Source organism: Dipodomys ordii, unplaced genomic scaffold, assembly GCF_000151885.1.
Source record: "Dipodomys ordii isolate 6190 unplaced genomic scaffold, Dord_2.0 Scaffold56, whole genome shotgun sequence".
NCBI classification, from domain to species: Eukaryota; Metazoa; Chordata; class Mammalia; order Rodentia; family Heteromyidae; genus Dipodomys; species Dipodomys ordii.
This window is the reverse complement of record NW_012267272.1, coordinates 8917235-8932069: the sequence shown is the minus strand read 5'-3', so window position 1 is coordinate 8932069 and position 14835 is coordinate 8917235. Positions and strand designations below refer to the sequence as shown.

Sequence of the window (14835 nt, the reverse complement as noted above, 5' to 3'; positions counted from 1 at the left end):
GCCATCTCACCCACCAATCTGCCTCTCCTGAGGGCCTCCCTGAGCCCTCCCTGCCAACCGACTCAGGCCCGGACACACCTGAGCTTGTAAATTCCCTTCTTTTTCTTTAATGTGGGAGAGGCTGGGGCTGGGGAATGCAGCGTCCAGATGACTGGACGTCCTGTCCAGGCGAAGGGTTCAACATGGATCCTGGCTTCTATCTCACTCATGTCTCTATGGCCCTGAATCCAGTCCTGGGCCATAGCATCGCTGGCTCTCGGCTTCCTGCCCGGGCCTCACTCACACCTCTACCGAACCTGGCTGTCTCAGGTGCTGCTGGAGGAGCTGGATGTTGTGTAGCAGCTTCTTCTGGTGGCCAGCCAGGGTGATGCCCAGGGCAGGCAGGTCTCTGGTGGGGAGGGAGAGGGTCAGATCGAGGCCTGCTTCTCCAAGATCCCAGATATGCCACCCTCCCTCGAGTCAGGCCCAGCATCCTTGCCCCCTCCTCCCCAAATCCCCACTTACTCCAGACTCAGCTGAGCCACATCGCTGAAGGTGCAAAGGCCGAACTTGGAGAAGTTGTCCTGATAGCACTCCAGCCCAATGGCCGAGAGCCAGGCCTGGGGTGAGTCCAGGCAAGGGAAGTCCAGAGCCACGGGATTCAGGAGCGCCTGGGAAGGTCTAAGGTGGGAAGGGGCAGGCAGGTCAGGCTCTCCTCTTCATCTTAGCCCTCTCTCCTCAGTTCCCTTTCTGGTTTGTATCTAGTTTCCCCAGGCTCCAACCCCAAGCTCCAGACCTGTCCCCGGGGGCCCCATCTGCTTGCAAGGTGTCTGGCTTGCGGATCATCTTGTCAAAGGCGGCGACCAGTTGGTCAAAGTGAGGCCTCCGGGCACGATCCTTCTGCCATGTGTCAAGCATCAGCAGATGTAGTCCGGGTGGACAACCTGGAGGTGGGGGCAGCCGGAACTCCTGTTCTATTGCATTTAGTACCTAGGGGGCCAGGAAACACGGTGATGAGAAGCTATTGCTAGTAGAGAGGAGTATTAGGAGGAAAAGGCGGGGAAGGGGGTAGATTGGAGTCAGAGGCAGCATTGAGGCAGGAGGGGGGAAGGATTCCCCCTCCCCCCAAAGAGGCTGGTCTGGTTTCACCAGTTCTGAAGACTTTCCCATGTGAGCAGACTAAAGAATGGAGGGCTCAGAGCACAGAAGGGAGGCAGGAGGAGCGGCAAGGTAGAGCCAGGGGCAGGCGAAGCGCTCACCTCCTGCTCAGTCATGTCCCAGTAAGGCCGTTCCCCATAGCTCATCACTTCCCACATGAGGATCCCAAAGCTCCAGACATCGCTGGCCGTGCTGTGCTTCCCGTGCGTGATGACCTCGGGCGCGGCCCAGCGCAGCAGAGAACTCGGACCCTGAGAGGCACAGGCCACAAGAACACAGAGGGAATCACACTGACCCAGCTGGGATCGGAGTTCAGGGTCTCCTTAACGACCCCGCAGGGTGGATGGCCAGGGGATGCAGACTCTGAGGTGCAGAGAACATGAACTTGTGCCAGCTAATAGGGGGTGGGGGTGGGGGAGGAGGAGGAGGGAAGGCAGGCGCTGGATGGGACTTCTGTAGGCCTCCTGTCCTCCCCAATTCCTTTCTGCGCCTTAGTCCCTGAAATCCCTCCATGGCCCCTCACGCAGACTTGTTTCTCCCATCACAGGGGGAAAGCCTCCAACCCCCTTGTCCCCCAATCCTCTATTATCCCGCCTGAGTCGCCCACCCCAGATCCCGTTCCACCCCCCAGCACCTGCTGAAGGATACCAAGCCCACTGGATCCAGGACTCACCTGAGGATGGTAACCCAGGCGGGCCACTTTGCACACCAGGTGGCTATTCACGAGCACGCTTTGGGCAGAGAGGGCGCGGTGCACGAAGGCAAAGCTGGACAGGTACTGCATGGCGGCGGCCACCCCCCTCTGCATGGCCACCAGCTGCAGGCTGCTGAACTGGCCCTCCCGTTGCTGAAGGGCAGGGGGCAGAGGTCAGTGAGGAAGGCAGGGCCACTGGCACGCCAGAGCAGTGTGGGAGGGCAGAGGTGAATTTGGTGACGCCCACCCCGGAAAAGGCAGGAAGCGAAGCTCCCCCAGACCCCAGAAATCCCCCCCTCCCCCCTCCCTTCCCCGCAAGCCGGAACTGACCCTGAGGAAGCTGTCCAGGGGTCCGAGCTCCATGAGCTCTGTCAGCACCATGAGAGGCCGGCTCTTGGTGACTACGCCCTCCAGCCGCAGGATGTTGGGGTGCTGGAACTGGCCCAGCAGTGCAGCCCGGCCAAGGAAGGTCATCTGTAGGCTCTCTGCACCCCCAGCCCACAGGGCCTGGATGGCCACGGCCTGTTCCCGCCTTCCCCGTGGCTGCAGGCGGCCTCGACGCACTTCTCCGAAGGACCCTGGGAGAAGAGGTGTCGGGGGGTTCAAGGAAGGACCAAGCAGTGTTCCACTGTGTTTAGACCCCCCAGCCCCCCAGTTCCCCAGAGCTTCCCTGTCCCTGCGGTACCTGCCCCAATGACCTCCTCAATCTTGATATACGCGGGGTCCACCTCTCGGGCAAGTTCTCGGATGGCCTGGCAGGGGTCCTCATAGGTCGAGGGGTCAATGTAATACTTGACCCCAAGTCCTGCAGGATGGGGCATGCTCTAAGGACGTGTGCTTCAAGGCTGGGTACCCAGATACTCAGACATGCCTTCTCCCCTCTGGAAGAGGGTGTAGATGGCACCCTCCGCCCCCCCCTCACCGGGCCTTCCCATCACCCCAGCCCCAAATCCCCTAACCCCAGCTCCACTCTGTGACCCCACCTGGACTGCTGTACTGCTGTAGTTGCTCCGTGTAGCCGGTCCCACGGCGCTTCCTGAGGGATAAACCAACAACCTGGAATGATGCCCCCATTTCTGCCCCATGGTGCCGACCTGTGACCACCCTGCCGGGTAGTCTGTCCAACCGAGGTCCCGAGGGGACAGGACACTGCCAGGCCCCTCCTCTCTATGGCTGCACAAGGCTCAGGGCCGCTCCAGGGAGAAGGGTGTGGGGTGGGGGCTATGGCTCTGAAGCCAGCAGGGCTTGAACGGGGCTGGGCAGGTTGGGCGGGAGTGGCAGGGGTCTCACCGCTGGAAGATGACCGCCAGCACGGTGATGGCTGCCAGCAGGAGGAAGGCCAAGGCCCCCAGGATAGAGCCAATCACCAAGGACAGCTTCTCTGGAAGCTGAGAGGACAGCTCACCTAAGGGACCAGCACTGGGGTCACAGGGAGCCAAGCCTGATATAAACCCAAGAGAGCAGCCGCACCCCACTCGCCTGCACACAGGCATGCACAACGGTCACGTATACACACTCCTGCAACACACACCCACTCATGTCTACACTTCACACGCCACAACCCCCAGAGCACACAGGATGTGTGTGTGTATGTGTGTGTCTGCAACCCCACAAGCATTCCTCCCATAGCCCCAAGGTCAGGGGTCAGCCACTGATCTCCAATTGGAGGAGACTGGGTCAAGGACATGGCAAAGACATCTGGGCCTCCCTCTTGCCCATCTAGGCCTCCCCTCACCTTGAGGCAGTGTCTGAAAATAGACTTTTCCCCCATAGGGTCCGTGGCCAGCTGCAGTCCGTGCCCGCACCTGGAAACCATAGATGTGCCCAGGGCTCAGCCGTGTCACAGTGGCAGTGTTGGTCTCGCTGGTCAGGGTGAAGGAGTGAGATTCATCTTCTGCCTGTGGGCAGCGGTCATTCATTCACTTGAGGTCAAGCCTGGGCCCTGTCTCCCCCCTCCACCCCACTGCTGTCCGAGGTCTCCTCATAGCTCACACCTTCCCTTCCCGTGGGTGTGGCGCACCTGGTCATAGTAGCGGAGCTGGTAGTCTAGGATATTCCCGTTTGTCTGGTCAGGCTGTGGCCAGGACACGGTGATGCTGCTGGCCGCCCGGCTCACCTGATGTACCACGGGGACTGCAGAGGGGACTGAATGGCAGGGCGGTGACGTTAGGAGGGAGTGTGAGTCTCTGGGATCAGCCTTGATCACGGGAGGCAAGGGTCCTCAGACCAGGGACTGGAGGGCAGGCAGGAAGGGGGTTCTGAGGAGTTGAGGCAGGACGTCCTTCCGGTGGACAAAGCGCTCACCTTCGTGGCTGGTGCTGACATTGATGGCTGCGGCCTGGGGTGGGTCAGGGCTGAGCTCCGACACCCCGTTGACAGCCTGCACTTCCAAGATGTAGGGGACATGTGCTCGGAGCCCCCCGACTAACACTCGGCTCTCGGTCAGGCCCCTCTGGCGGGGGTCAAAATGCACCTCGTCCCTGCAGCGGCGACATGTGGCCCCGCCGCCACCCTCCGGGTGGTCCCCGCATTCCTTGCACACGACATTGAAGAGCAGGTCTCCTCGGCCCCCCAACTCCTGGGGCAAACGCCAGTGAAGCATGAGCGCTGAGCCTTGTACCTCGAACCACAGTTCTCGGGGAGCCGATGGAGGGCCTGGGTGGGGTGGGAAGGGGGGAACGGGAGGGTGTGGGCCAGAAGGTGGGAGTTGGGACTCCCCCTTTCCCTGCCGTTGCACCCCAGCCCTCCACTCCCAGGCTCTTTTCTGTGCTGTGGTCCTTGGGGACTTACCAGTACAGGGGGCTTCTGGGGGGTCAGAACTGGCCCTGTAGAAGCCCTGGAGGCAGGGGCACACAGGAGCGGCAGGGTCAGGGGCGTGGCTACGGATGGGGCATGGAGAGCAGGGGGCATTCCCCGCCAAGGCCTTATAGGAACCCCTGGGGCAGGCTGAGGAGACAGAGAGGAGAACAGAGAGGGCATACTCTTTCCATTTGCCCCTCCCAAGACCCCGGTGCACCTGCATAGCCCCCTTTCCTTTCCATAGCTCTCCATCCCTCCTGAGACCTGGCCCTGGCCCCCTCTTTCCTGCAGCAAAGATTTAGTCTCTCAGTCATGGGGAAAGAATTGCATTTCCACCAGTGACAGAGTGAGAAGGGCTGGGGGCTGCAGGTGGGCAAGGCCTGCCATGTTCTTCACCATACCTACCAGCACCTTCCACCTCCTTCCCAGATACCCACGGCAGACCGGGGCGGGGGACACAAAGGATTTGCCTCCCATGCTAAGCCAAGAACTCGACAGTTGTTGATCTCTATCACGTATTAGGCTGGCAAATCCCTGGGATTCTTCGCAATTGCTAGCGAAGGCTTTGCAGTTTCCAGAAATATCAAAAGGGTGGCTATGAGTTAACTCTGTGTGCTGTAGAAACTGAAATTGGGGGAAACGGGTCATTTCCTCATTTGGCTTCTTCCTGACCAAGGGTTCTGGTATTCAGGAGAGGAGCGCGAGGTGAGAACAGGAGGGAGGCGCTGGGCAGGTTGGGAAGGAGGGGTGCGGAGCAGGTGGGGGGGCATGACTCTCACCTTGGCAGATCTTGTCTCCACGCACAGGCTGGTGGCCAGGCTGGCAGCGGCAGCCCCCGACAGCCACCATCCACTTGCCTTCCCCGTTACAGTGCAGCCTGGGGGGGCTGCCCCCTGCCTGGCCCCCTACTCCATCCTCCTCGGGCTCTGCGTGAGCCACGCAGGTGCCCACGGCTGCCACCAGGGAGGCCCCCCCAGCTCCACTGGCCTGGGTCTCAGGGAAGGAGGCAAAGGCACGGAGAACAGTCGGGCAGGTGTAGGAGAACAACTTGACTGCGACAAGGGCCAGGCAGGCCCCGGTGTCCTGAAAGGCTACGTAGAAACCACGCTGGGTCAGAGGCCCAAAGCTCCGCTCTTTGACATTCAACTGTAGCCCAGCGCGCTGATGGGTCCTGTGAGGTCCCACGGTCCACGTGGAGGAGGAGGAGGAGGAGGTGAAGGAGGACGATGAGGCTGGAAAGCTCTCATCGGCAGCAATAGTGTCCACCTTGGTCCAGCGCTTGAGATGCCAGGCTGAAACGCTGTCCAGGCTGTCTGGCTCCTCGGCCTGGCGGTAGTACAGGGTGAAGGTCTCCCGGCAGGCACCCCCACTCACACCCAGGCTGGAGCATGCCCTCACGGAGAAGTGCAGTCGGATGTGGACCCTCTGAGCCCCTCGCCGCTCCACGAAGTGTGTCTGCAACCAATTGTCCTGGGCAGTGCCGGGAGGGGCCCCCGCCACGTGGCATGCCTCGAAGGTCCTTGTCAGGCGCCGCTGGTCATCAAGAACGCTCACCTCGTCCCACTGCAGGAGGGGGGCGAGAAATGGGACCAGGAGAAGTATTAGCTGCTCAGGGGTTAGGGAGGGAGGGGGGAGGGGGAGGGTGACAGTAAAGGAGAAGCCTCTTCCACTGAGCCTTAAAATGGACACAAGCCAAGCATGGAGTGGATGCCTTTCCATTTTGTTCCTCTAGGGAGGAGTCTTACTCCCTCTACCCAGAATTCCCTTCCTGAGCAGGGCTCTCTAGGGGACTAGGGGGGTGGGGAAGAATGAATGAAGAGTGACACTCACTCCACCTGGTGGGGAGGTGAGCCAGCCGATCTCAGAGGTCTCTCCTGTGGTGTCCAGCAGCACCTCTGTCCAGAGATAAAGGGGGACATGTTGCCAAACCTCCAGCTAGCACTATTAACCCCCACTCCACCCCCATGGAGAAGGAAGGAGTTCTCCTTCCCTGGTCCATTTAACTAGCCAGCAGGAACCCAACGCCAGGATCCTGTTTCTGAAATACATGATCGGGTCCTACATTTTCCTTTTTTGATCAAAGTCAGCCCTCTTCTTTGCCTTTTTTGAATCTTCTATTTCCCACCCACCCTAAGCTCCCCTGAAAAGAGGAAGTCTCTGCCTCCTCTCCTTACCTTCCAGAGCCAGAACTGAGGGCCCCAGGACCAGGATCCACAGGCTGTACACCATGCCCGCCACTCGGTTCCCTGACTGGATAGTCCCTTCAGTAGCCATCGGACATCTTCGGGGTGCCCACCATTGCCCCGGCCATCACTCTGCTCCCTGGTGGGACTGAGGCTTTTTCAAAGCCTGAGGATCTGCAGCTAAGCTTGCTTCCTAGAAAGACACAGAATCAGAAGGGGTAGGAGAGAGGATCCACACACAGCCCAGCTGCCCACACCGGGTCCTGGGTCACCTGCAGCTCTCCCTGTCTGTAGTGAGTCATGCAGACTCGACCTGCATGGGAGATCACGTACCAGGTTGCTCAGCTCTACTCCCTATGTGAATGTGTCTTAGGGGTCTCCTTAGAGGAGCATAGGGTAATGCCGGCTCAGTTTTACTTTTACTCTTTTCTTCTGGAAGAAGTTATTACAATTTTCCCGTTTACTCTCCTCCCCTGCTCTGCCAGCAGTATGGAAATTAGAAAACTGTTCTTGTTAAAGACAGGTGGTGCAGAAGATTTTCTATCCTTAAAGACACTTGAATTCTCCTGGTGCTAGTGTGTCCCCCCGCTATGCCCTCCCCCCCCCGCTCTCACCCCCTGTAATACCACTATGGATGCTCCAGACATTTCACGGAGGCAGGGAAGTGAGAAGGACACAGAGAGATGGCTGTGGGGTATGAGGAAGAGAAGGTGGAACAGATGTAGAAAGAGCACAGGCATCAAGATTCTGAAAGATAAATGAGGTTGTGTAAGAAGAGGAAAGTGATGTAGGCACACTTTCTGAACAAAGATTCTCTACCCTAAGGGGGGCATTCCCTCCCATGGCTTACCGAAAAAGCGTAGAACATAGGAAAAGATGCATCGTTTGCTCATATTTAAAGGAAGGCCTATTAGAACAACAGTGATGTGTCATTTGTTATAGACTGGATGTTTATATACTGGCCACTGTGGTGATAGTTTTAGGAGGCCAGGCATCTGGGAGATAATTAAGTCATAAGGATTTATATGAAGGGGATTAGTGGTCTTAGAAAAGAGACCCCAAAGCGATTTCCAGCTCCCTCTCTCTATAGTATAAAAGAACTATTTACAACCAAGGAAGGGAGCCCTTACAAGTACCCAGTCATGCGGGCGCTCCTGATCTCAGACTGGCCTTCCAAACACTAACAAATAACTTTTTATTGTTTCAAAGTCACTTGATCTGTGACATTTTTGTTATTGCAGGTGGAATTGATTATATGACATCATTGCTACCTATGAGATGAATAACACACCATGCTGGAGAAAATACGAGTAACAGGGTTTCTTCAATGTGTGGCTGCTTAGGAGTTCACACTGTGATACTGATGTGTGGATGACAGCTGCTATAGGCATCTAGTGGCTCTACTTCTAGGAAATTCTTCAGGTGCACCATATTAGTTTGAAGAAGAAAATCCTGTGGACTGTGTGTGTGTGTGTGTGTGTGTGTGCGCGCGCGCATGTGTGTCTATGTATACTAGGGTTTGAACTGAAGGCCAGAGTGCTTTCCCTTTGCTCAAGGTTAGTGCTCTACCACTTGGGCCACACTCCACTTCTGGTTTTTTTGATGGCTCACTGGAGAAAAGCCTCTTTAAAACTTTCCTGCTGGCTTCAAACTTTGATCCTCAGATCTCAGGCTCCGGCATAGCTGGGATTACAGGTCTAAGCCTGGTGGCAGCATGAGCGTCTGTGAATTGCTTATAGGGGAAAGACTGTCTATGAATAGAAAGATGGTTGGGAGATGGTGACACATTCTTAACAAGGCGCATGGGCTGTTTATGTGCAGATATGAAAATGATTTCCACGTGAAAGGAGGATGTGAAAAACAGTGTCATCTCCCACTTTCAAGCTTAAGAAGAACAAATACATATGTATGGGAGGGTATTTTGGGAGGGATATATGCAACTTGAAGAGAAAGAAAAAGAAGGAGATTGGGGGGCACGGAGATTTATTTCTTGTTGTAGTCTAAGTTCTATATTTAAAATGTTCGTGCATGTAATATCTTTTCAACTAAATCATTAAAAGTTTCTTTTAAGAGTATAGTTAACTTTCTAGTAAGATGAATCAAAAATACTGACTATGCCCTAAGAGTAATTTTTCTGGCTTAGGAAACCTGTCTGAGTCTCTGAAAGCCAGAGCACGAAGCCTACAAGCTATGTCTGTAGGCGTGGCCCTAGGGCGACAGGAAGACCAGAGGACCGGGAATCTTCTCTGTTTATTGATCTAGAGATGGGTGGTACTCTGTCTCTCTCCGCTGTTTTGTCTCAAAGTCTGTGTGTTGCCCAGACAGGACAATTTGACTGATTTACTATGGTTGAGAAAAATAAGCAGGGGGAGGCATGATGCTCATATTGCTCACAAGAAAGGACTTGCCCCCTTGGATATGTGTTGTCTTGTGACCCAATGGAACCAAAACCAAGCCATGAAACCACACTTCACTATGATCAATAATAAAACTTATAATTTAATTCTTGCACCCTTCATTTCTCTTCTGGTCATGGTAACTGTGCTGTAAGATGAAACCTTCAAGTGTCAGCCTCATAAAACTCTCATGGAGAGACACCTTTTCTATATTCTTATAGGTCGAGGTACAGTGGCCATCTTCCAATGAGTCACTGAAACCAACCATCCCTCTGATACCCTATGCACAAAATAATTCAACTCAGAGCCTGTGGAAGCAACTAAGAGGCACTTCCACATAATAATTAGTTCCTTAAAAAAACATAGAGAGGGTTGGGAAGGTGGCTCAGTGGTAAAGCGCTTGCCTTGCATGCATGAGGCCCTGGGTTCGATTCCTCAGCACCACAGAAGCAAAAAAGAAAAAAGCCAGAAGTGGCGCTGTGGCTCAAGTGGTAGAGCGCTAGCCTTGAGCTGAAGAGCTGAGGGACAGCGCCCAGGCCAAGAGTTCAAGCCCCATGACCGGACCCCCCCCAAAAAAAAAAACAAACATAGAGATTCTCTTCAAATAACTCCTAAACACTTCTGGGATCACTCACAGATTACCTACCAGCACAAGAGAAGAGAAGGGAGATAACAGAATAAGAGTACACAATGCCCTCTTCATTTCCACAATGCTGGTCTATCAACACTAGTTGTTTAGTAAACATCTGGAACAATTCACCGTGCAGGTCCAACCACCCAAATCTAAAACCTTCCTTGGAGGACTTGCTAGACACACCAAAGCAAATCAGATTCTGTCCAGAGCCACAGCCTTCCAGCACAGGCTTATCAAGAACAGAATATGCCCAAAGAAAGCTTGTAGGCCAGGAAGATTGTTTCACTGTTTTTCCCAGAAGATACGCCATAAAATAGGCTCTTTGCAGTGGAACATGCACACATTCTGTAATCTGTATACAAAGTAACAATAAACACTGCCCACCTAAACTTACAACTAGACAATTATGAAGAAGAAATAATAAGTGTTTTGTTAACATCACAATGATATTTTTGCCATTGTTGTCTGAAAGAGAACAACGCAAGATAGGAAAAGATGCACCACCAGAAATATTGGTTGTACAGCATGGAACATTCTAGAACATGAGGAAGGACAAGATGTTGGCTTTGATGACACATAAAAGTAACACTGTTTGGGGACTGCAATATGGTGCTCTGGCGTAGAACCTATCATGCATCTTTATGACAACATGAAGCTGGCCTTTCTCTGAAAGGTCCAGAAAAGAGTAAAAGCACTTAAAAAATATGCTAAAGACACTTAGCTTCTGTCTTCAAGAATCAGAAAGAATAAATGGAAACACTACATGTAGATTGTTGCTTGAGCCACTTTTTTTTTTGAAATTTTACTAAGAACAAAGGTAATCAATTAAAAAGAAACAAAGATCTTAAAGGAATCCAGAAGTGCATTCTCATGTTGGATGAGAATTCCTTTCAGATTCAGACACAGAATATTGAACGTTAAAAAGAAGTGTCTTCAGGGAGGGGGGAAAAGTTGCTGAGTCAGAATAGGCAATTTGATCAGGTTTTGCTTCTCTGACAAATCAATGATCATTTTTAACATATAAAACTAATGTTCAGTGTATCTGTCTTAAGAGAAAGAAAATAAGAGAGGAGGAAAGCTTAAGATATGGAATAAATTGCTGTCAACTAATTCATACAACCGCAGGTTCTTCTGAAGCAAGTTTCAAAGGTAGAAAAACAGGAGACAAGAACACAAGTACAGCTCATGCCTGGAATATTAAACAGGTAGGACTTAGAAAATGACTTTCGAAGACAGCTTCGTTGGTTCTAGGAATGCAACATCTCTGCATTTGGTCCAGGAGAGCATCCTGGACACAGCCCAGTACATCCCTGTGGCCACACAAGGGTGGAGATCGATGGAAGATATGACCTACAAGGCCAGGACCCTAACTCCTCCTTCTCCTAGCCTTCCTTCCATTCCTCTGTCTACTACAGCTCATGAGAAGAAATGGCCAGGGTTTAGAAATCCTGCAACAACAACAGAAAAGTGCAGAAAACTGGTCTCAATCAGGAAAACATTCATATTTCAAATGTGTACAAAGTTTTAAAAATATAAAACACTCGAAGCAGCAAAAAATGTGGATGTAGAATGATAGCTCAGAAAATGAGACTGATTAGACAAAGTTTCCTGTGATTAAAAAAATAAAATAAAATCCCAGCTCGGTTTCTGTAGATAACACATTCTGTCTTTTTGATACAGAGGAGACACTAGAGCCTGCCACACTTCTGTGGTTTATAAAAAAGCAAGGAAAAGTCTTGGGCAGCAAGGTTGTATTTTATTTTCAGAAACTGGCAAAAATTAGAGATGTAGAAATGTAGCTCGTAGAGCATTGCTTACGCAGTCTGTTCTCTATGAAAAATGAAAGATTTGCAAGCATATTCAATTAGCAAATCTGTAAGAGCTTTAAAAATTAACTGCTAAAATTAAATGTTAAGTACCTATACTTTGTAAAAACAAATCCAGCTTACTTAATAGAGTTTCTGCATCTCGATCTACAAAGTAATTTTTTTTAAAAATTGATCTTATAAGCCAAATTGGCCTGAAAGAAGGTATGACAGAGATATATTAGATCATTAAAACTAGCTGTGGTAGGAGGTAGAGGATGTAGAGATGGAGGATGTAGGTGGGGATAATTAATTTTGTCTTACACCTCTCTGGATATTCTTCTTGTTACAACAGCATACTTTATTTTTATAGTTAAAAATCTAAACAAGGAAAGGAAGATGCTTTTATAACCTAGACAAACACAGCCTCTATTTACATTGAATCTCTTCTTCCTTTTACCTTCTGGATTTGAAAATATCTAAGGATCTTCTTAGATGGTAAAAGGAAAATAGAGACTGAGAGTGGAGCAGTTGAAGGCCAGATAAACTTTTATCCCTGGATATTCTCTCAAAACCCCCTCTCCCAAGAAGTTCAAATCAGCCTCAAGTTTCTCTCCTACAAGGTCAAGTTAAGGAATTGGGACTACAGAAGGAAAGGGCCATGGAGGGGAATGGCTGTGGAGGTGGCTAGCCTATCAGAAAGGTATCATTGCTAGAAGAAACAGAGAAACAATTTGGCTCCAGATTGCTAGGATGGCTGCTGTCCAGGAGAGGGAGTATCCCTGAGGACAGACAGGCCAGTGGTTTTAGGTCTGTGGCGGTTGCTGGTCTGGTTCTTACACCTGTTAACTGCAGGGTGAGCGTTGGGGAGGGAGGGGGTGTCAGCCTATGGCCCTGTCCTCTGTCCTGCTCAGCAGCTTTTCAATGCCCAGGAAATTCCAGCATAATCCATGCTCAGCCTGTACTCTTTCATCTGTATGCTGGAGATCCTCAGAGTAGCTCTCTCCGTGCTCTGGCCTTCTGCCTTGAAAAAAAAAATCCCATCGGGCTTTAGGTGGCAGCTAAGACAGACAGGGAGGAGGAGGCAGCTGTCCTCCAGCTCTCGACCTCTCTGCTGTCCAGGATGGAGAAGCTAATTGGTGGACTATTTAGCTGAGGGCAGTCCTGAGGTCCCCGGAGGCCTCCTGCCTCTCAGAATGTCCTCCAGTTCATGCCCACTCATGAGACACATGTGCCTCCTACTCCCAGGCCTAGGGAGCCTTTTAAAATGCAGTCAGTGCCTGGATCTAGCCAGACAGAAGGCAGAGAATGAGCCATTCTAACTACGCATTAACCAGGCCCATGCATGTCTCTGGGAGACAGTGCTAAGGAGAGTTCTGGAACAAGTGGTACATGTGTAGAAGGGATGAGGAGTGAAAGCTAGGTGAGGGCAAGATGCAGCACCTTTGTCCGCAGGTGCCTGGGGGTATGTCTACCTGGCAGAAGGCTAAGGAATGCATATGAATGCGGTGGGCAGCAGCAGGCAGCTGGGAGGTGTGTTTGTGTGCTTGTGTAGGGCTGGTTCTGTAAGGGGTCCTGGGAGCTCCTGTTCCTTTTCTGGAGGCCCTGTAACACCCCAAGTCCAGCTGGGAACCGGTCCCCTTGGGGATGCTTCCAGAGAGAGAGCCAAACAGAGAAAGGGAAACCGAGTCTTCATGCCTTCCAGACACTGCCAACCCCTTTCCACCTGGGGTGCAGAGGAGATCTTGGGCCCCTTGAGGCCAGGGAGGAAGGAATGGAGAGGAGCTGGGAGGGCTGCCTGCTGTCCACCGCTCAGCCATCTAGGTCTATGACTCCCAGCATTCTAGAAACTGCGCTGTCCTGGCCACCTTCGTACACCCTTAACAGACCAACAGACGCCAATGGAACAACCTTCTCCCTAGGTCATTTAGGTCCGAAACACCACCCATCCCAATCTTCCTCCAAGGAAAATGTCCACTGCCCTGAAAAGGCTGGTGCTCAGCTGAGCAGCACCAAGTCCCCAGTTCCCCATTAGTGGGACAGCTGCCCCGGACTACAGAGAGCCCCCACCACTCCCAGCCTCTGGTCTCTCAGCTCAGAGCTATCATCTCCTGTTCCAGAGCCTGAGTCAAACTCCCGTGGCGGGTGGAAGGCCTGACTTAACTGACTGGGAACAGGCTGGGCAGATCTTCTCCATGGGCACTGCCAGGGACATTACAACATCAGCTCTGCTGGGCCTACGCCAGCCCCCCCAGGGATGGGAGGAGAGAGGGTGCCAGACTGCCAAGATCAGTAGGCAGGGGTGAAGGCACGCAGGGCCTAGTACCCAGATGTAGGCAGGGGGGTGGAGTCCTGTGCAGGAACAGGCAAGAGACTCTGGTTGCAGTTTGAGGGGGGGCGGGTCTGGCAGGGAGCAGAATCTCAGCTAACACCTGCGGGGGAGAGAGTGGGGGGCACAGCCGACCAGGCTTCTGGCTCCTCCCAGCTCCTAGGGCATGGGAGAGAGCTCACTGGAGTTAGGATGGGCATTCCATTTCAGAATGCTGACGACCAGGCCTTTGGGAAGAACCCCCACAACGCCCAGGTCAGGACCCCAGAGCCAAAGCCAGAGGAAGGTCTCTGGGAACATGGTGGAAGGGGGTCCTAATAGCCCAGGGTTCACGGCGCATCCACAAGCACGGCTGGTGGGGTGGGGTGGGGGGGTAAGAGTTCAACACCCCTTAAATCCCTGCTCTAGGTAGGTTCCCCACAGGGGGTGCCCAGGCCCTGGCTGGGGCGGGGGGAGAACCCATCTACTTTGCAAACCTGAGTCTCCCTGTCCGCAGACGCGCTGACCCCGTCCCCCGCCCCCAGCTCCCCCAACGCCGCCCGCGGTTCCCGGGCTCACCTGGCTGCCGGCCTCAGCTCCGTGCGCTCTGCGCCCCCCGAGGCCGCGGCTCCCGGACCTCTGTCCCCAGAGCCGCGCGCGTCCTCTCCGCTCCGGGGACCCCCACCCCCTCCTCCCCTCGCCCCGTTCACCCGAGGCCCAGGTCCGCCGGGCGCCGGGGGCGGGGGGCGGTCTGCGGCTCTGGGGTGGACGGGGATCCGGCGTCAGAGGCTGGGTCTGGAGGCGAACCCTCGCGCGGCAGGGTAGATGTGGGGGGAGGCAACCTCGAAGGGCCCCCCGCGCCGCGATCGCCCGTCCCCG

The 14835-nt window shown here is 53.4% G+C and overlaps 1 protein-coding gene across 1 annotated transcript; it reads right to left on the bottom strand.

Annotated features, from left to right (window-relative positions):
* Positions 1-79: 79 nt before the first annotated feature.
* On the bottom strand, positions 80-14829 carry Ephb6 (EPH receptor B6). The gene is made up of 17 exons (XM_013021680.1): positions 14536-14829; positions 6805-7006; positions 6461-6525; positions 5410-6193; positions 4622-4777; positions 4136-4486; positions 3852-3976; positions 3567-3729; positions 3122-3236; positions 2815-2867; positions 2517-2636; positions 2162-2409; positions 1811-1984; positions 1239-1388; positions 776-969; positions 505-660; positions 80-388 (listed from the first exon to the last, which is right to left on the bottom strand). Exons 2-17 carry the CDS (start codon positions 6902-6904, stop codon positions 280-282), a joined length of 3063 nt encoding a protein of 1020 aa, XP_012877134.1. The 5' UTR covers positions 6905-7006; positions 14536-14829; the 3' UTR covers positions 80-279.
* Between the last annotated feature and the right edge of the window lie 6 nt (positions 14830-14835).

Coding starts and splice junctions, on each gene's coding strand:
- Ephb6 (XM_013021680.1), bottom strand. CDS start 6,904: ATGGCTACTGAAGGGACTATCCAGTCAGGGAACCGAGTGGCGGGCATG. Junction 4,487..4,621: donor CCCAGAAGCCCCCTGTACTG/GTAAGTCCCCAA, acceptor CACCCCACCCAG/GCCCTCCATCGGCTCCCCGA. Junction 3,977..4,135: donor TGTCAGCACCAGCCACGAAG/GTGAGCGCTTTG, acceptor CCTGCCATTCAG/TCCCCTCTGCAGTCCCCGTG.